This window comes from Coptis chinensis, chromosome 4, assembly GCF_015680905.1.
Source record: "Coptis chinensis isolate HL-2020 chromosome 4, ASM1568090v1, whole genome shotgun sequence".
NCBI classification, from domain to species: Eukaryota; Viridiplantae; Streptophyta; class Magnoliopsida; order Ranunculales; family Ranunculaceae; genus Coptis; species Coptis chinensis.
Window position 1 is genome coordinate 23264212 of NC_141459.1, and position 20458 is coordinate 23284669.

The 20458-nt window shown below is 39.5% G+C and overlaps 1 protein-coding gene, 1 long non-coding RNA gene and 1 pseudogene across 3 annotated transcripts; 1 reads left to right on the forward strand and 2 right to left on the reverse strand.

The window, feature by feature from the left end:
- Window positions 1–2898: 2898 nt before the first annotated feature.
- Window positions 2899–20319, reverse strand: LOC147502720 (rust resistance kinase Lr10-like). 2 transcript variants are annotated; one of them, XM_086607560.1, is made up of 4 exons: window positions 19675–20319; window positions 11319–11396; window positions 9936–11216; window positions 2899–3002 (listed from the first exon to the last, which is right to left on the reverse strand). In XM_086607560.1, the coding sequence occupies exons 1-3, from the start codon at window positions 19706–19708 to the stop codon at window positions 10060–10062; spliced, it is 1269 nt and encodes a 422-aa protein (XP_086463686.1). In that variant the 5' UTR covers window positions 19709–20319; the 3' UTR covers window positions 2899–3002; window positions 9936–10059. The 2 variants fall into 2 exon arrangements, with proteins under 2 accessions (XP_086463686.1, XP_086463685.1); XM_086607559.1 differs by lacking the exon at window positions 19675–20319 and adding an exon at window positions 12819–13854.
- On the forward strand, window positions 3011–4128 carry LOC147502721 (uncharacterized). The gene is made up of 2 exons (XR_015221782.1): window positions 3011–3495; window positions 3860–4128. It is a non-coding gene; the product is annotated as an uncharacterized LOC147502721 (long non-coding RNA).
- On the reverse strand, window positions 8231–9523 carry LOC147502722 (protein FAR1-RELATED SEQUENCE 5 pseudogene; annotated as a pseudogene).
- Window positions 20320–20458: the final 139 nt, after the last annotated feature.

Consider the following 20458-nt stretch of genomic DNA (forward strand, 5'->3'; position numbering starts at 1 on the left):
CTGTACAAGTAGTCCTAAACAAATTATATTGGTGTGGAATAGAAATATATGGAGTATATAACAAATTCTGAACTACAAAACTAAAGTGTTCACCCTCGTCATCACCATATGTCGGTTCATCTGCCAACAATCAATATTAGCCTCAAAACTATTATCCATATTAGGAATCTCGTCTGCAAAAGCAATATTATGTTTTCGACACTCATCTGAAGAATGACCAAAGTTACCGCACTTATAACACGTACCAGGATTGGGACGGAGGTATAGATTGATGGATGGAGGTTTAGGATTTTGAGTGTTAGTGTTGGAGGAATTCGGGAAATGAGTTGAGCGGGTATTAGGACGGTTTGGAGGTTGATGATAGGGATGTGTTTTATAATGAGAGGTGGTGGGTTGGGTAGGGGTATCATGTGGAGTGGATGGGGTAGAAGGGACTTTTGAAGATGGAGATGGTGAAACACTAGAAGATGGTGAATTATGATAAGATGGGTTGGATTTAAATGATGGGGGGATCTTTGGTTATATGAAGGACGGTTAAAAAGTTTAGGTCGCTCCATGAATTGTTCAACCTTAAGTGCATTATTAATAACGGCATGTAAAGTAAAGTGTTAATGTAAAGCTAGATCTTTATAAATATTCCATGATAAACCATTAATGAATCTAGCAATTTATAAATCCTCAATCTCTTGCAAATCATTACGAGAAAGCAACCGATAAAATTCATCAATATATTCTTGAACAGTACGATTACCTTGTTTGCAATTCTGGAGTGCAGTGAAGAGAAGTTGAGCAAAATTTGGAGGAAGATATTGTGCCATTAATATTTGCCTCATACGTTTCCATGAATGAATCGGTTTCAAACCTTGACGAATACGCTCTTGTTGTTTCTGCTCCCACCAAGAAGATGTGCCACCAGTAAATTTAAAAGCCACAATCTTAACTTGCTTCTCTGGAGGAATTTCCATAATATCAAAAAAATAGTCAACAGACTTAAGCCAATCAATAAAATCATCAATATGCAAAACACCATTAAAAGTTGCCAAATCCACCTTGATGCGATACTCATTACTATTTTCACCATAATTGGTTCGGTTACCACCATAATTATTCCCTTGTCGACGAAAATTATTTTGACTTTGCAAATTTTGGAAAGTATTTAGGATAACAATTTCCTCATTTTCATCATCGTCATCTTCATTGTCGGCTAGACCATTAGAAGGTTTGAGGTTTTCACGAATATCAGGCTAGAAATTATGTTGGGTTGAAAAACCAATTTGGGTTGGGCCATTAATGGGTGGGGGTGTGCTGAAATTTGGACCATATTGGAATGTGTCTTGTGTGGATGGGTATTGAAAGACCTATTGGGCTTGGTGGGCTAATTGGGCTTGCTGGATATTAGTGTTAGTTGGAGGAAAAGGGTCAGGTGTGTGAAAAATATCAGAAACAGAAGGAATTTGGGGCCTTGTTAGCAATTCGCCGAATTATTTGTGAATCGAATTTTTGAAGAGCAATATGTATAATACTTCCGAATGTTTCAAAGATTCGGAATAATTCGCGATTTTTTACTTTGAAACGAATAATTCGGTTTTTGGTAAATTTTTCAAAAATTTGACTAAAAAATTTGGCTAAAAAAAATAAAATACTAATAATAATAATGAAAATTCAGTTGCGCTTTTGTTATTTTTTATGTATTTTATATCCTCACTCTTACTTTAAGTGCTTCACTCTTACATTCTTAGTAATAAATTAATCCAAAAGCTTTGCTTTTATACTTTTTAGGCAATATTTTAATTGTCATGTCATGGTGTGTGTGTATTTTGAAGTTTGAAATGTAATTTCAATCCAAGAACAAATAAATGAAGATACCTATGTAGACCGTTTAATTGGTTTCGATGTTTTTGTAGCTAAATTGCGTGGATTTGTTTGTTATGTTGTAAAGAATGACAAATATTATTAATATTTACTAACATAATATCACGAATTTTTAACTTCCGAATTTTTACAACAAAATGTTTAAAACACGTATTAATTAAACACCGCATAATTGCCGTATTGCGAATTTTTTACCGAATATTTGACCGTACCATTTTTTTGAGTCGCCGAATAATTGTTGAATTATTCCCATACCGAATTTTTGCCGTATCCCGAATTGCTAACAAGGATTTGGGGTTGAGGATGATGGGTGGGTGGTTGGAAAGAATGGCCAGAAACGTTTTCAGCACCTTGAAATCCAAGATTTGCAATGGGGTTTGTAATGATGGGATATTGGGTTTGAATAAAGGGTGGGTTATTGTGGATTTGGAGATCAGTGAGGTATTGGTTGTAATTTAAGTAAGGACCGGGATCATGGCGATGTTAGGTTTGAGAAAGAGTTATAATAGTGGAGGGAGGAATATGGGTTTGGGGAATAACTTGACGTTGGTAAAGTTGAGTTATTGGTTGCTATTGTTGAATTTGGAAGTAGGGCTGAGTTGAGAATTCAGTGGTGGTGGTCTGTAGTTGGTGAGCGGCGGTAGGTTGATGGGTTTGAATAGTTTGGGGAAGTGGATTGTTGTTGTTGTTGCGGGAATTGTCGGTATTGCGAGAAAGACGTTCAAGGTTGGAATCTAGTGCACTATGAATGGTGTTTTGAAGTCGAACTTGTCTGTCGCCTTCAGCCTGACTTTTTCCTCATTCTCTTTCTTTCTAGATTTCCGCCGAAATCGGGTTGATTTTCCGATCGGAAATCCGTAAAAGCTTGCTCCAAAGCACGATTGATATCTGCCATGGTAACAAAATCTCCCATATTTGCGTCTAGGGAACACGATTCATCATCATCGTGATGGGCCATCAAACCTTGGCTTGATACCAATTCATGAAGCGGAAGCGAATAGAAAATAAAAAAGGCGTGTAAAAGACTTGAGTAATTTGATATTGATATTGAATGAACTGTTTAGAGACTACATTCTCTTATATAGACTACTCTATTACTAATTTGAAAATATAAACAATACTAAAAAGAACTAAATGCTGAGTGATTTTTTGCTCCCAGCGTTGGTTCCTCCAAGCGCTCCAAGGGATATATCAGCCATACACGTTTCATTTTTTCCATCCAAAAAAAGATGTTACAGCTGTATAAAATCTTCAAAATTTTGGATTTTACTTGTTTGTCCCTCATAATTAAAAAGGAAATAAAAAGGAAAAATATAAAGAAAAAAAGAAAGTGGAATAAACCAACGTGTGTTCCTTCTTATACGGCAGTTTCTTCAACTTCTTACTGCAAAAACCAGTTACTCTTTTCAATTAATTAACAACCACACTTATCTAGTGACTAGATGCGTAGGTTCCCTAATCCACAATTATCCAACAGTAACAAAGATCTGATGTTGTTAGGCACCTCATTCAATGCTTGAAAATCACCAGACCTTTGATTCATACTAGCTAATTTATTTCCTTTGTTATTGAAGCTGGTCAAATGAAGCCAAACATGATATAGTACTTGAGGATAAGATTTCAGTAAGTTTCCTTGTCTTCATCCTTGAGCCACGTAGGTTAAAAGCGAAAAAAAGAAAAAATATAGTCAATATACTGAAACTACAGTATACCTAAACGTGCTAACCGCAGTTGTTGGTCCTCTGGGTGTGAGTAGAAGATTACAATTTGTTGTTTATAATTTTGCATACTGTTTCTAATTGTGCTAGTGATGGTGGTTGAGGACTTGGGGTCCATGGGTCTAATGAGTTAGCATATTTGATATGATATTTAGTTTTTATGGGAGTTGATCATCTTCTCAGATATTATTTTTCTATATTAATTACCCTGGGCTTTGTTTTTTCCGTCAATTTGTTGCTTTATCTATTTCTTTTTTGAATGACGACAGGGTGATGCTGACAGTGCACTTGATCGACTTTGGCAGAAGAAGAAGGTCGAAGTTCAGCAGCAGTAGAGATGCTGTTTAGCATTTGAAGGTCTTCTGTAGGGAGAGTAATTTAGAACTTAGAACCCTTTTGGTATTATTTTTGGTGAACCTAATAGTTTTTAATCGATGTTTGTCTTAACACTTGGGATACCTGAATCTACATGTTAGAATGAACTAATGAAGTGTGTCAACTGCTTTCTACTTCTGCAATGTTAACCAGCTTTACTTAATTTCCATCCTCATTGGGCGACATCTGAGTCTAAATTATTATTTGATGACTTAAAGAGATATTTAGATACTTGTCTGTATGCCCTATGTAGGATTGTATTTGTGTATATATATTTCAAGATGATACCTGCGCTTGTAGATGCTACTGTAAGTTGTACCGTAGTTGTGAAATAATTCCTACACTGTCGTCACTCACAACACTCTGTTTGGTTAAGGCAGTTGGCACATTGGGGTGGGAGAGGATTTTTCTTCATCCTCCAAAAATCAAATACTGATTTTGAGGAAATGAAGTGGTAGGTTTATCAGCTTCAGAGAGATTTATGATCCACTGCCTGCAGTGTTGATTCAGTTGAAAAAGAAGAGCGACTGAATGAGAGTTTTTAACGTAATTATGGCGGGGTGTAGCCCTCTCTTTGGATCCAAGGTCCAGAAGTCCAAGTTTGCAGTCAGCTAGTTACCATGGCCATAGGAATAGATAGGCAGGGAGTTGTCAACTTCTATGCATTATGTTTTGATCATGCACATCAAGAAACATGTTCTCTGGTAATGTCTGTTTGACTAATTCCTCAGACACCAAAATTGAGAGGAAATGGTAAAGCCATACCGAATAGATAGAATGCTGCACTTGAAATCCCAAATACTGAAGCAACAGAACTTCCCAATACCTAAAATCCCAAAATTCAGACCCCTCTTCTTTGAATCTGTCTTTGAATTGTAATAATTTAAGAACACAAGTTAGAGTGAAAACACTCCCTTTACATGTTCACTGAATTTTATACAAACGACAAATAAAAACAAAATGTATGTAAGTTTTCTCATTTAACTACAAATCAAGACTTCCTACATAAATCAAATATAAAAACAAGTACTATTTTATTTTTCTTTCCAACAATGATGCACTACTCTAGATAAACGTACTGTAGCTTTTGCATATTGGTCGGAACCGATCCATCCCACTGCCCAATTTTTTCTTGCGAACAGATTTCCACATTGCCCGGCAATCTAACAAGCTGCCAACCTCGCCAAACTGGAGGTAGAGGAGCAATATCTTTTAGCACAACTGGCACAAAATGTGTTCCTTTGTTTATGTGGCAAATGACGATTATCCGAAACAATTCTTCGGACTGTCCTCGGTGGGAAGTACGTAACACATAATTTTGGTGGTGCTATAGTGACAAAAGCAACATTAAAAGCACTTGCGACTAAGGAACCCATGTCCGTAGATCAAGCCATTCTTTTTCATTCATTGTAAAAGACTTGGTACACTCTAAGTTTCTTTTTGTGGTTTTCAAACACGCCATGACCGTACAACTTTGTATAGTAATCCGTGATATTGCATCAGCTCTTTCAACATAAGCTCCCTTATGGTCTTCCATGCTAAATCATCTGTATATCCTAACAGTGTAGCTATGGATCTATAACCACAATGCCCATCCGGAGTTACCTCGCCCAATGACTCAATCATATCACAAATCAAAGGATTAAAGTCACCCAAAACATTTTCCCACTTATGCTTGAGGTCTTCATTTTTTAGAATTATTTCCGGCCTAGTATTTTTTTTTCTACTTCTCTTCACCTTAATTTTTTTTGTTGCTTCCCTTTCCATGTCGTCATTTTTGCTGAAATCAAGCCTTCTACGTGGTAATCCCTGCATAAAGTGTACATTTTGTTTATAATTATTATGATTCTATGATATGATAAACTTGTGACCGAAAAAATTGAAGTATCTAAAGCTGTAGTACTAGTTTTTGACATACTAATAGCATGACTCTAACTAGATTATAGTTATTTTAGATGGTACCTGCCTAAACTCGATTATCATTGATCATGGAATTAAAGCTGCTTGATTGTGGTTGTCCTCCATGGTTCATGGAAACCTGCTTTGTGCCATTCAAACTTTAGTATAATTTCATTTGGTACAAAAAAGAGTGTATAAATTAAGTTATGGAATTGAATCACCTGTTGCAATAGTTGTTGAAAACTGAATGTAGAAGTAGTTGCAAAGCGATTTACAGAGCCGACTCCATTTTCTAGAGCACTAATTCCCTATCACAATTCACAAATACGCTTTAGCAAGACAAATAAGAATGTACACATAACCACTTTGTAAATGAAAATTGATCGCTTGCATTATCTACGTGAAAGAAAACCAAGCAGTGCATGGCTATTTAGTTTAACATCACAAGTCAGACTGTCAGAGTCCATAGAATAAAAGAGATTTTTTTTTTTTTGTAAAAACACATGGGTTACTACTTACTATCACAATGCAGCACATAAACTATTTGTACTATGCTCTATACTTTCTAAACCCATAAAACACCTCCTGATCACAGTTCCTGTACCTACTTTCATACAGTTTCTTCTTTACATCTGTTTAAATTGCACTCGATGACAAATCAAACTCTAGCAAACACAAAAATACGGTAACATGTGTGTATTCATTTGGTAAATGTTGTGATGTTTTGATATCAAGTTGTATTTGCTGTTCAAACAATGACTCCGTGGTTGTTTCCATATACAAAACTATTTGAATTACTGGTTATAGCCTTTGTGCCATGATCAGGATGACCAAGGAACTGATCACGGTGAAGTGTTTCACTGTTTGAAAGGGTAATTTATGGATGTTATATCAGTGTTCATATTTTATCTTTTTTACTTTCTGACTAAAAGAACCACAATAAGATCCAATCAAGGCATAAAACGTCATACGGAAAACCAAGTAGATTAATTCATAGAGAACCAACAAAAAACAAAGCTACTGATTTCTTTTGTAAAAGAGAATGTTAATTCAAACTAAACTTCACAAGTAAACCCACCAGCAAACAATAAAATGACAAACCAAATGACATGATGACTTTCAGACAAATAAACCATTTAACTTCTCAAATACTCACCTGGCTCAACGATGCCACAGGAGGTAAAGGGCCGGGGGCAGTGTTGCGCCCTGTAGGCAATGTCGAGGCTGACCTCTGAGCGGGGATACTAAGCTGTTCATATAGAGCCATTTTGTTCCTTGGAGGTGCCCTTGGTCCTCCTTTCTCTGTATCATTAACATGAAGCCTAGGAAACCATACTTGAGTGGATTGAAGAGCAACTTCTTCAGCAGTGTTAAAATGTCTATTTTCCTCGTCACTTGTAGCTTGAACAGTATTCTTGTCACCTTGTTGTCATAAAATAAAGAGATGATAAGGCCACTAAATTGTTAATTAATTAAAATATCACATCATTAACCAAATGTAAATAATATTAAGACAAACCTTTCCCGGTTCTTTTACTCTTCTTCGATTTCGTTTCCAACACGCCTTTAATTCGAGCCTTGGGACCAAAACGTTTCTTTTGCGTACTGGATTCCTTAAGGGTGGAATGTCACCTGATTGGCTTCTAGTAAAGTTTTCCTCAATCTGCTTTGCAACATTATGTGAGCTTCCATGTGTATCTCCTTCACTGTCAGAAAAGAACTCTAGTGTTGAAATTGTGCGAAGCATTTCAGATATTGCAAAATCCCTTCTTCTCTTTGACCTTGCTCCTTGTCCAACCAGTGTTTGTGCACAATGGGATATTTCACTAAACCGTAGTGAGAATTCGGGATCTAAGTCATCTCGAATCACTTCCCCGTTAGAGTCATACACAATATTGGTTGCAGCTTCCATTGTCCATCTCTTTAAATAATATCTTTTGAGGGAGACTAGACACCTCTAACTCAATGAATAATTTCAGTATGTGTTTACACAAAATCCCCGAAATTCAAACTTTTGCAACCGCAGCTCACTAGTTGTGTAGAATCCGTGTGAAATGGCTGTCCGGCTTCCTAGTATTTGCTTTTCCAACCAACCTTACTGAGTAAGATCTTGTCTCACCATCAACACCAAGTAGTTCTAACTTTAAAGCCAGACTTTTGATGCATTGCTCCTGAAAGATCTTAAATATATTTCTTGTGTACTTCTCCGATGCTTCACGCTCAACCACCCAAAGAGTAGACAAAGTAGGTTTTGTTTTTCTTGTTATTAGTATCAGCTAACCTTTCTTTCAAACGTCTCCTATTCAAAGCCTTGTCAAACTGACTTACAAATTCTCGAAGAATAAGATTTCCCGAGAAAAATTTCTTCAAAAATTTGTTAATGCTCTCACTTCTCTCAGCGTAGTTGTCATACCAGCACAAAAATGCTCGTGACCATAAACTTGTGCCCATTTAGTCTTCGTCTTATACAAATTCTTCAGCCATTCATTTGCTTGCACGCCATAGTCAGAAAGTAACTTTTTCCAACTTTCTTCAAATTCATCAACTGTTTCAGGGTTATATATACACCTTCTAAAATCATTTGCAAAAACTGTTGGGTATTTTTCGAAGACATACTTTAAGCACTTAGCCGCATTGAGATATATATGCCATAAACAAAATCTATGGTGGGTGTTAGGGAACACTGTGCTAATAGCATTGCCAATTGCAGGCGCTTGATCTGTAAAAATGGTTTCTGGGTGCTTTCCTCCCATTGCTTCTAGAAATGTCTTGAACAACCATTCAAAAGATGGTATTGTTTCATCCCCAAGCAAACCACATCCGAAAAGAACAGTTTGCCCATGATGGTTTACTCCGACCAGTGGTGCACATATCATATTGTAACCATTTGTCCTAAACGTTGTATCGAAAGACATCACATCTCCAAAATTATGGTAGTCCGACCTTGACTTCGCATCAGCAATGAAAACTCTACAAAGCCTATTATGCTCATCCCTTTTAAGCTTGTAGAAAAAGAACTTATTGGCTTCTTCCTTCTTTGACAAGTAATCTAATAGGCATTGTGCATCACCTTCTTTCACAGACTCAAGACGTGTTCTTGAAATAACATTATATAAATCTGATTCTAAAAAATTCAAATATTCCGCCCCACCAGCCTCAGTGCTCAAATAACCCATAATATCGTTGGTTCCAATTCCTGAGGAGCTCATATTTTGTATGAGGTCTTTTTGTGAAAGATCTATTCTACGGTGAGACCGCAACATGTGTGCATTAGTTGGATCCACAAGAGGATGATTGTGCTCTTCCACAAATTCAGTCACAACATACTTCTTATTATCGTTCAATCTTATCATCATCATTGCCTTGCATCCACTCCTCCTTTCATCTCTTTTTTTAACTGGAGTTGTCTTCTGTTTGTAAAACCCTTCCCAAGAGCAAGTCAAATCTCTTCGCATTATTTCACGAGCCGCATTTCGATACATCGAGTTCTTCCTAACACTAAATCCGACAGTCTTTGCATATCTGTTATAGAAATTATATGCCCCCATATCACTATCCAATAACATCCCAACTACTGTGAATTTGATTATCCGAATATTTGTTATACTCGAAAAGTCCACACCCACTTCCTCATTACTTTTGATAATCCATAACACCATCATTTTCCATCGAAAGTATAAGGATGAACGAGAGAGCCGAGCAGCAATGTGTGTGTATTTTTTTTTTCTTTTTAGAGAGTACGTGAAGAAGACTTAAGAGGTTCGAGGGACGGTTTTTTTTTTTGTTCCAATTTCCAACTCTTTCTGTTTTCTCCATCGTGTTTTGCGGTAAGAAGTTGAAGATACTGCCGTATAAGAAGAAACACACGTTGGTTTATTCCACTTTCCTTTTTTCTTTATATTTTTCCTTTTTATTTCCTTTTTAATTATGAGGGACAAACAAGTAAAATCCAAAATTTTGAAGATTTTATACAGCTGTAACATCTTTTTTTGGATGGAAAAAATGAAACGTGTATGGCTGATATATCCCTTGGAGCGCTTGGAGGAACCAACGCTGGGAGCAAAAAATCACTCCTAAATGCTAACTTAGAACTATAACCATAGTTGCTAAAACTAATACTGTTCTTAATTAGCAATACCATTACTGTCCTGCATCATATATGAATGTTAACATACAGATTTACACCCTAACCGACTTAAACAAGAACATCCGGAAATATGCTTTCATGACTTTGGGTTGTCTTTTGTCGAAGTGGATGGGGTGGTATTCCAATTTCAACATGTCCTTCCAACATTTGTACTACCTTGTCCATGGACGGCCTATTTGAAGGGATATGTTGAACGCACCAAAGACCCACTAAACACATCCTCTTGACAATATTTTCATCTTCTTCTGTTCTTTTTTCTTCATCCTCATCAATCTCAAAAGAAGCATCGTTGTCCCCTCTTCTCTTTACAAAAGGAAATTCATCATTCTCGACTTTGTTATACAACCATTCAGGGAAATACACTTGACTAGATTCAGACACTTCAGATTCATAGTTCTTCCTCTTGCCAACCATCTCTAGAAGAAGCATCCCATAGCTATAAACATCAGATTTCTCTGTCACTGGACCAAAAGTCTTCAACCACATCTCTGGCGCGGAATATCCCGGAGTTCCCTGAGCTGCAGTTAGGGACACATGACTACGGTCCTTATCAATCATCTTTGCTAGTCCGAAATCAGCAACTTTTGCTGAGAAATTAGAGTCTAGCAAGACATTTGGAGGTTTAATGTCAAGGTGCAAGATCCTATTCCTGCAACCTTGGTGCAGGTAGAGTATTCCCCTGGCTGTTTCTAAGGCAATGCTACACACTTGCTTAGGACTTAGCCACTTGTCTTTAGTTTTGATGTCATCTTCTGGTCCATCATTTTCTTTCTTGATATTGTAGATATACTTATCTAAAGATCCATTTTCCATGAACTCATAAACCACCGCATGAGTGTCCCCATCAACACAGTATCCAAACATACCCACCAAGTTATGATGGTGTACACTCCCTATAGTTGCCACTTCATTCATAAATTGTTTCTGAGTTTGCTTAGATCTCTTCAAGATCTTTACAGCTACTAGTATTTTGACCCGGTTTCTCTGAATGGTCCCTTTGTACACAGTACCAAATCCCCCTTCGCCGACTTTTGATGAGAAGTTATTAGTTATCTTCTTTAGCTGAGAATACGAGTACCTTTTTGGAGATATGTTTGACATGGTCCTCATGTCAAAGTGAAAGTTCAACTTCTTTCGACGAGTAAGGATCAGGACTAACGCAACAAGGACTACCAGAAACAATAATGACGCAGAAGCAGAAATAGCTACATTGAACCAAGAGCTGTTCGTTAGACGAAAGGTTGCTCATAGTGTATGTATGCACTATAAAATAAATACTGAGAAGCTCAAAAATGTGCAAAATTAACCTGCAATAACTCCTCTAGATGGTCCAGAGCCCCCGCCTCCTGGTGAATTCACCCACGTTGAAAGGTCCTCCAAAATACCTAGTTAAAGAGAGAGAAAAAATATAGTTGACAATAAAAATGTATGATTGGTACTTAAAAAGTAATAAAAATGTATCTATCGCAAACTCCGTGGCATTTTGAACTATACTATATTCTTGAACATATTCTCTAAACTACACATCAGGTGTCTGATTCAATGCAAACGTGTATGCACATCTGGTCAATGATAGATATGTAACCATGTAAGAGCACAGGTCAGAAAGCAATACTTGAAGCCTACAAGCAATCAACTGGAACTATGAGCAACACAACTCAGGAAGTTCAGAACTTGCATTGCCACTTTACACACTCTTGGGCTACAAAACAAACTCAGAAAGGCACCTCGGACTATGGATGCTACTGGTTTCTCCTCTGCAAGGCTTTCTAAAAGTCAATATATTGTGTTTGATGAATCCGGAGATGCACTTTTTACTGGGAGCTTAGGGAAAGGGAGGGCCAAAGCGCTTAGGGCACTTGAAATCTCAGTGACGAGTTTAGAACATTTAGTGGATACTTGAGTCTAAAGCAGAGCAAGTTGAGAGCGGCAGCCCGAGCACGAGCCTGCACCTTTAAAGCATTGTTATGTGAAAATGGATATAAAACTTGTAGAGAAAAAGACGTTTTTCTCTATCTGGTGTTAAGGGCACGACCCGCGCTCTATTTATGCCTGGACAAGGCGCGTGGCGCACTCATGTCTTTGGCGACTTCCAGATCGTTAGGTGTGACCGCGCTCGACTTTGCCTGGCTTTAGGCACGACCCGCGTTCGACCTTATTTCAGCAAGATAAGACTGTTTCGGAAGTTTTTTTTGAAACAGTATAAATATAGGTTTTTCTGTAAAAACCTAACCTAACCAAAAACCAAGAAAGAGAGAGATTATAAGAGAGCAATTCTTTGTGAGTTGAGTGTTCATTCTTTGTGAATGAATTGAGAAATCTCGTAATCTGTTACTCTGGACATCAAAGAAAGCTTGGAACTCGCAGTGTGGACGTAGACAAATTGCCAAACCACGATATATCTTTATCTTGTGGTTTGTTATCTTTTACATTAATTGTTTTACTTTATATGCTTGCTATTTGATATGGAGAAGTGCTGGGATATTACTTGGAGGGTGTTAAAGTTTTGTAAAGAGAGAAAGATCAATCCTTGTGTAGGATTGATCTATTTGTTGTGAATAACGTTGTTTTCACATTGTCTTATTCACAACAAAAATTTTCAACCAACATAAACAAATAGACTCTAGGACATTGATATTTTAAGTCATAGACACATGCACTAGGATTAAAATGTCTTTGCGATATAGAATTTAATTTTTCCTATAGTGTAAGCTCATCCAAAGGATGGAAGGGCGGGTTTTGACTTGATAATTTGAGTACCAATATATGTGAATCGAATTTATTTACCCAAAGAAATAAGTACATACCATCAGAGCAATTGAAGCTATGCACACTAGTTGGACAAAAGCAAACGAACGAGCCCGTTGTAGGTTTGTTCCCACATCTACCGCCAGAAACCTCACATCCACGACACTCCAAAGGCTTTGTAAATCTGATCTCAAATCCTGACCGTAGATATGCTCTCAAATCTCTTTCAATAGTCACATTAAAAGAGTCACTAGGGGTAAATACATGAAATATCTCACAGTTAGCATAATTAACATCATAAAATGGAGCGTAATAGCAAAAGTTGGAAGTAGTATTGCATCCAAGGCAAGGCGCATTTTGCAACCCTCGGATTGCGTTAGAGGGAATAGGACTAGTACAATTGAGGTGGGTGCCAGGATTATAGTTCGAACGTAGTGAAAAAATGGTACTGTCTAATGCATAATTTGGTTTAGATACTGGCACACCACAAGTGAAAAGAGAATTTGATGCAATAGATAAAGTGGCGGCAGTGGGATCAGTAGAATTAATGGAGAGAACTCTGAAGGTATCAGTGGTACGTGGACTAGTTAGGAGGAGGGTTTCATTAGAACGACAAAAGGGTTGGATAGCTGGAGCATGGCATGGAGTTGGCAGAGCAAATGGATATGGGAGTGAAAAGTTGTTGCATGTTGAAGGTGCACACAAGTTGTAATAATATGTAGGATCTGTGCTTGTTGGTATAAGTGGTGGGGGTGCTTGTTGAGAGTTTATTGAGGAGATTAATAGAGTGAATGAGAGAAAGAAGAGAATAGTGAGTACTTGTTTCGTAAAATTTTCAAGGTGAGCCATGGAGAGAAATTTATAGTGATGCTTTTCAAATTTTTTAAGTATAGAATGAAAGAGCATTCATTATTTTATATATATATAGAGTTCTGATAGATTTCTCTACCGTCCGGGTAGTGGGATTTGCTGGTCTTGTACGCATAATGGTATAAAAGTCAGTGTTTGGTGTTTCATTCTTAAGGAAAGACTTGGACTTCATGACCCTCATATCACATTTGCGAGAAATAATGTTAAGAAGCAATTAGCACGACTTGTCTTGTATGAAGTGGATTAGAGTGTTGGGGATTACACCAATATCAATCGGTTCCCCCACTACACAGATAACTTGTATGAACACACTTCAACTCCAGATAAATCTCAAATATCACAAACTACCTATACTAACATACCCAACTCGCTAAACAACTATTAACAATGTGATAATAATGTAAAGCAAAGTAAAGCAAAACCACAACACAAAGATTTACCGTGTTCGCCAATGATGCCTACTTCCACAAAGAGGTTCTTAATAAAATGGGAAGGAAGATTACAATCTCTCCCCTACAGTCTTCACCTTACTAGATCACTCTTTTATCTCTTTACTGTGGGTTGTATCTCAGAAAGGTACTCTCTCTCTTTGTTTTAGTCCGGATTCCAATCCTTCCGACTTGTTTGGTTATGTTAGGGTTAGGTTTTTCAAAACCTTGATTTTGGTTTTATCTCCAAAACCAAATTCGGGCAATCGAAAGCAAGCCCACGAAAAAATACTTCGAAGCGCTGGCGGCCGCTGAAATCGTACCTGAAGACTGGAAAGCCGAGCGGCGGGCTCTCACTTGAATTGGCCTACTATGTTATCGAACTCGAGCCGAAGTCGCTCTATCCGAGCGCTGGCGCTGGCCTCGATTTTCGACGCCGCCCGTTTCGCTTTCCTCGGTTTCTCTCCTCATGTGAGGGATAACTCCAACAATCTCCCTCCCAACAAATGGGGGCTACCTCCATGCAATTGCCAAATCATCAGGAGGAGTGTGTCGCCATTCCGCAATAGCACAACAAACATCAAACTTACCTTCGGGTAGCTTTTTCATCATCATATCCGAATTTCTTGTCGGTGATGGATCTTCTCGATACACAAATGCTTGTCTTCGAAAGTACTTCTCTAATCCAATGATAACGACGTGTATGTGTTTGGATCTAGAATGAAAACTTCGGATTCTTGCTCAAGTGGATGGCGCCCGATCGTCACATAGAACTACAAACCGTTTTCGCTTTTAGCCCTAGTTCGTCGAAGAACCTCTTCATCCATAGCAACTCTTTGCAACACTCGGTGGGTGGTCGCAATACTCGGGCCAGAAGTGGAGAGGCAACACACTTTTGCAACTTAGATTGCCAAGAAACCGCCCCGCAAAAGTAAACCGTGATAACCGGAGGTGGACTTCATCGAAGTCAACATCACCGCCATGTCCGCATCGATCAGTAGCCTTCAAGCAAGTGGGGCTTACTTCCACCAAAGCACAAACATGATTTGGAAGTGCCTTTGAGATATCTCAATATCCACTTAACACCTTCCCAATGTTCTTTACCCGATTTGATGTAAATCGCTTACCACCCCTAACGGGCGAAAAGCAATATCCGGCCTAGTACACACCATGGCATACATCAAACCGCACCATCGCGGATGCATAAGGAATCTTTTTCCATCCGACTCGCTTCATGCTCACCCTTAGGGACACATCTTTTGGTCAAATGAACCGCCACCAAGCGGATTAACCGACGGGCTTCGCTTTGATCCATGTTGAATCTCTTCAACACCTTTCAATGTAGCTTTCTTGAGAAAGCCACAACTTCCCACTCTTTCTTCACGAAAGTGATCCGCGATCCCAAGTATCCGCTTTGTTTTGACCCAAATCCTTCATCTCAAAGGACTTACTCAAGTCTTTCTTCACTTTGATATCTTGTTGATGTTTTGGGCCAACTATCAACATATCATCCACATACAAAGAATAAGACAATGAAATCTCCATCCGAAATCTCAACAAACACACAATGATCTGGAAGCGGACTTCTTGTATCCTTGCTTCACCATAAAGGAGTCAAACTTTATGTACTAATCGTCTCTGCTTGTTTCAACCCATACAAGCTCTTTTATCACCTTTGCATACTAGGTGCTCCTTTTGCCTTTGACCTCAAAACCCTCCGGGTCGGGTCCATGTAGACATCTTCTTCAAGGTCTCCATGAAGAAAAGCCGTCTTGACATCTAGCGCTTCAACCTCTAGGTTCATACTTCGGCCATACCCAATACCACCCGGATAGAAGTCATCTTCACTACAGAGAGAAAATCTCATCAAAGTCAATTCCTTTCCTTTCGACCGAATCCTTCACAACAAGGCGAAGCTTTGTGCCTTGGGTGAGATTGTTCTCCCTCATGCTTGACTTTGTATATCCACTTATTCTTGAGAACTTTTCTCCCTGGGTTTCTCAACTAACTCATAAGTGTGGATTCTTATGCAAAGAATCCATCTCGCCATGCATGGCCTTCAACCACTTTTCTTTTGTCCGTACCTTCAAGTGCCTCTTGATAGTACATAGGTTCTCCACCATCCGACAAGAAGACGCGACGCATGTGGTGGATACCCGTTGAAGCTATTCTCCTCGGTCGGACCTCCTTGCCCCATCCGGCCGGTGCCTCGTGAGGTTGCACTTCTGCTTGCTCGGTGGTGGTTCATGCATCTCATCCGTGATCTTCTATACCAATAGGTTCTATCCCATCATGAGCAATAGATTCTCATCATGAGCTTCAAACTCATGGTTCTCTCAGATTCTCAATGCCTTCTCGCGACGTTCCACGTAGGAACTTCGGTTCTCAATCAACAAGATCATTGGTGAAAGCCTCGTGAAGCTTTCCCTCCTCAAAGTCCGCTATGGTTTGGTCTTCTAGGAACACAACATCTCGACTTCGATTACCTTCTTGTTAATCGGATCATAGAGTTTGTAACCAAACTTTTCATCTCCATAACCCGTAAAAATGCATCGCTTGGCTTTGTCATCAAGCTTGATCTCTCATCCTTCGGAATATGCACAAATGCCCCGCGACCCAAATACCTCAAGTATCCATAATCAACATCTCTCGCCGACCATACTCTCCTCGATAATCACTATTCGAGCTTTCACGGGTGTGACAGTGTTGATCACATGCACGGACCAGACGATTGCTTCTACCCAAGAGCTTCTAGGTAGCTAGAGTGAGATAGCATGCATCTTATCCCTCTACAATGGTACTGCGGTTCATTCTCTCTCGCTATTCCATTCTCATTGCGGTGTTTGGGAACGGTCCGCTTCATGATTTAATCCCATGACTCGCAATACTCTTCAAATGGCCCAATGTACTCACCCCCATTATCCGATTTAATACACTTCAACAACTTCCCAGTCTCTCTTTCCACCATGTCGTGGAATTTTCAAACACGCCAAGTACTTCATCCTTGGTCTTCGACTATAGGCCCATATCTTTCTTTTGACGATCATCAATGAATGTCAAGAAGCAAGCCCCGGTGGGACTTCACTCTCATAGGACCACATAAGTCCGTGGTACTAGCTCAAGGAGGTTGTCCTTTCTTCGCGGAGATCGGAATCTTTGGAAAGACACCCGTGTTGCTTTCCTACCAAACAAAATGAGTACATGTATTTAAATGTGTACCTTTAATGTCCGGCACGGCCTTTTGCTTACCAAGAACTTCCATCCCTTTTATGCCCATGTGACACGATCTCTTGTGCCACGCGGTTCAGATGAAGCTTCTTCTTTCGCAGATTTGCTTCGCGCTTTTACACAAACTAGCCTGGTTTTGTAAAAGAGCAAGTTTTCTTTTCCTTGGCCGCTATAATGGAACCTCTCTTTCGTTTCCATACCCCGCTACCAAACGAAGTTTACAAAGCCATCATCATCTAATTTCCCCCAAATTAAATTAGTTTAACCGATGTCGTGGACATGTCTTACATCCTCGAGTGTCAAGGTGTAGCCGACATTGGTTTCTATATGAACATCTCCAATGCCTATAATCTTCGAGACGCCATCGTTACCCATCCTCACTTCACCATATTCACCACAAACCGTAGGTAGTGAAGAATCCTCGCGGCGGTGTGACGGATAGGATGCTCCTCAGATCTATCACCCACTCAGATCCCGACATGAGGTACTAAAGACAAAGACACACCACACCGACATAATTCCCACTCAGGTCGCCGACCGGTCGCGGTGCAAGATCTCGCCAGTGTTTCCCTTCCTCCTCCGCACCATGTCTTCATGTACACGCTTATTCTTCTCATCCCTCTTCGTTCCGCGACTCATATCCGAAGTGACCTTTGTGGCACAATAGTAACATAACATTGCCTCTCCGCCTTTAGGAGTTCTAGCTTCACCCCTAGATTTACTTCGCCATCACCTCTAGAACGAGATGGTTTTTCGCTTCGACCTCTCCCCGCTTTCCGCGGAAAAGGACCTCCGAGTGAGAAGAGTCGCTTTCTTGCACTCCTTCTAGTCTCCTCATTCAACAAAGACGTGGTAGCCATCTCCATGGTAACAATTCCATCCTTGGTCGCTCCATGTAGAGAAACCGCTAATGTCTCCCAACTTTCGGGCAGAGCCTAATAGAAACAAAGCCTCAACTTCGCCTCCCAAATTGATCTTCATCAAATGCATCCGATTGATGATATTCTCAGACTTCATTAAGATGCTCGCATATCAAGAACCTTCTTGGTACTTCGCGGTTCGCGAAACTTCTTAACGACTAGCACTTTGTTTCCACCCGACTTCCTCTCATAAAGGTCTTCGAAGTTTCTTCCATAGATCGGGCGTCAGTATTTGGGGCCTACATGGTGAAAGACACCGCCGCCAATCCATCGTCGAATGTATCCAATCTTTTTCGCTGCTTTTTCCACTCAAATTTCATCGGGATTTTTTTTTCGGTTTTACTCCCTCATTCTCAATGGAAGTGCCAAGTCCTTGCAAGATAGCAAGTCTTCCATCTTGGCTTTCCAGATGGTGTAGTTCTTCCTATTCGTGACTCATCATAACGAAAGTGTTCACGGAATGGTCCATCTCTACAAGTTATTTAACCTCAAATCTTCTCTCGTGAATTTCCCTTGGCCAAACACCTCCCGACTAAGATTCGGATAACACCCTAAAGCTATTCTAACCAAGGCTCGATACCAATTTGTTGGGGATTACACCAATACCAATCGGTTCCCCACTACATGATAACTTGTATGAACACACTTCAACTCCGTGATAAATCTCAAATATCACAAACTACCTATACTAACATGCCCAACTCGCTAAAACAACTATTAACAATGATAATAATGTAAAGCAAGAAAAGCAAAACCACAACACAAAGATTTACCGTGGTTCGCCAATGATGCCTACTTCCACAAGAGCCAGTTCTTAATAAAATGGGAAGGAAGATTACAATCTCTCCTTACGCCTCTCACCTTATTAGATCACTCTTTATCTCTTTACTGTGGTCAGATCTCTCAGAAGGGTTCTCTTTGTTTTAGTCCTGATTCCAATCCTTCCCGACTTGTTTGGTTATGTTAGGTTAGGTTTTTTCAAAACCTGATTTTGGTTTTTATCTCCAAAACCAAATTCGCGGTAATCAGAGCAAGCCCACAAAAAAATATGCTCGAGCGCTGCGCTACTCTGAGCGCCGAAGTCGAAGAAGACTTGAAGCCGAAGGCGGCCACTTTGAAGCTGGTCGCCTCTACGAGCGAAGTCTTGTCTTGGCTTCCTCGACTTCGCGACGTCGAAGTCGAAGTTTGCCAAGTCACTCCAGTTTCTCTCCTCATGTGAGGGATAACTCCAACATAGAGAAGGTGACACCAAGTCACTGCTCTGGTGAGACAAAGATGTGATGCCACAGCCAACTAGCTACAAAGTCATGGAGATGATAATCGGATAAGTATTAAATAGAATGATTTCATATATTCTTTCGTAGAAAAGTAATCAAATTTGTAAAAAGAAATATACATGATTCGAAATTTCAAACCATGGTGTTGAAGTCGCTGTGAATGTCTCAGTCTCTCGGGAAGAAGCGCCATACCTGCAAGACCAGGGTTTGGCTTCTGGAAGCCCATCTTGATTGATTTCTACTTGTACTCCTGATGGAGAAGCAGAATACTTACTTCGTCTTGCTATGGGGATTACAATGAGACCGTTCACCCTTGAGCGGAGTGGGGTAGACCTGAGAGATTCAGATTACATTGTACAGCTTTTACTGGTCATAATTTTGAGTGGGGTCTTACTGACTGACGCTTTAACGGAGTACCCTATACTTGGTCAAACAAACAGACCTTTACTAATTAAGTGAAAGTTCGGCTGGACAAAACCATTGCAGTCTCTGATCACAGTTTTATCGTTCCGAAAACTGACCCAGTGCATTGCAAAAAGCCAGTTTCACTTTCAGTCTTCCTAGCTTGAGGATGCTTCTTGTGCGCCTACTATCCAAAACTCTTGGATCTGGCAATCGTGTCACAGATTCTTCATCCTTTATCTTTTGTCAAAAGCTGAAGCAAGTGAAATACTCTATCAAGCTGAAGCAAGTGAAATACTATCCAAAAATCATTTCAGGAAGTTACAAGAGTCTAAATTCCACTCACACTCAACTCAATTGGATTCAGTCTCTCCCACCCAACCCGCATAACACCGTCTCCGAAGCTTGTATGCAGTTCCAATTGGTCAGACTAATGCTCTGTGAGGAAATGAAGCGGAGTGATAAATCACGAGCGTGTTACTTGCAGTGTGGTGACCAATAGACTAAAGCTTTTCATTTGTCAACTCTGGCAAAATGGCATCTATTGCATTAAAAAAGAGGACGGTGACTGGCT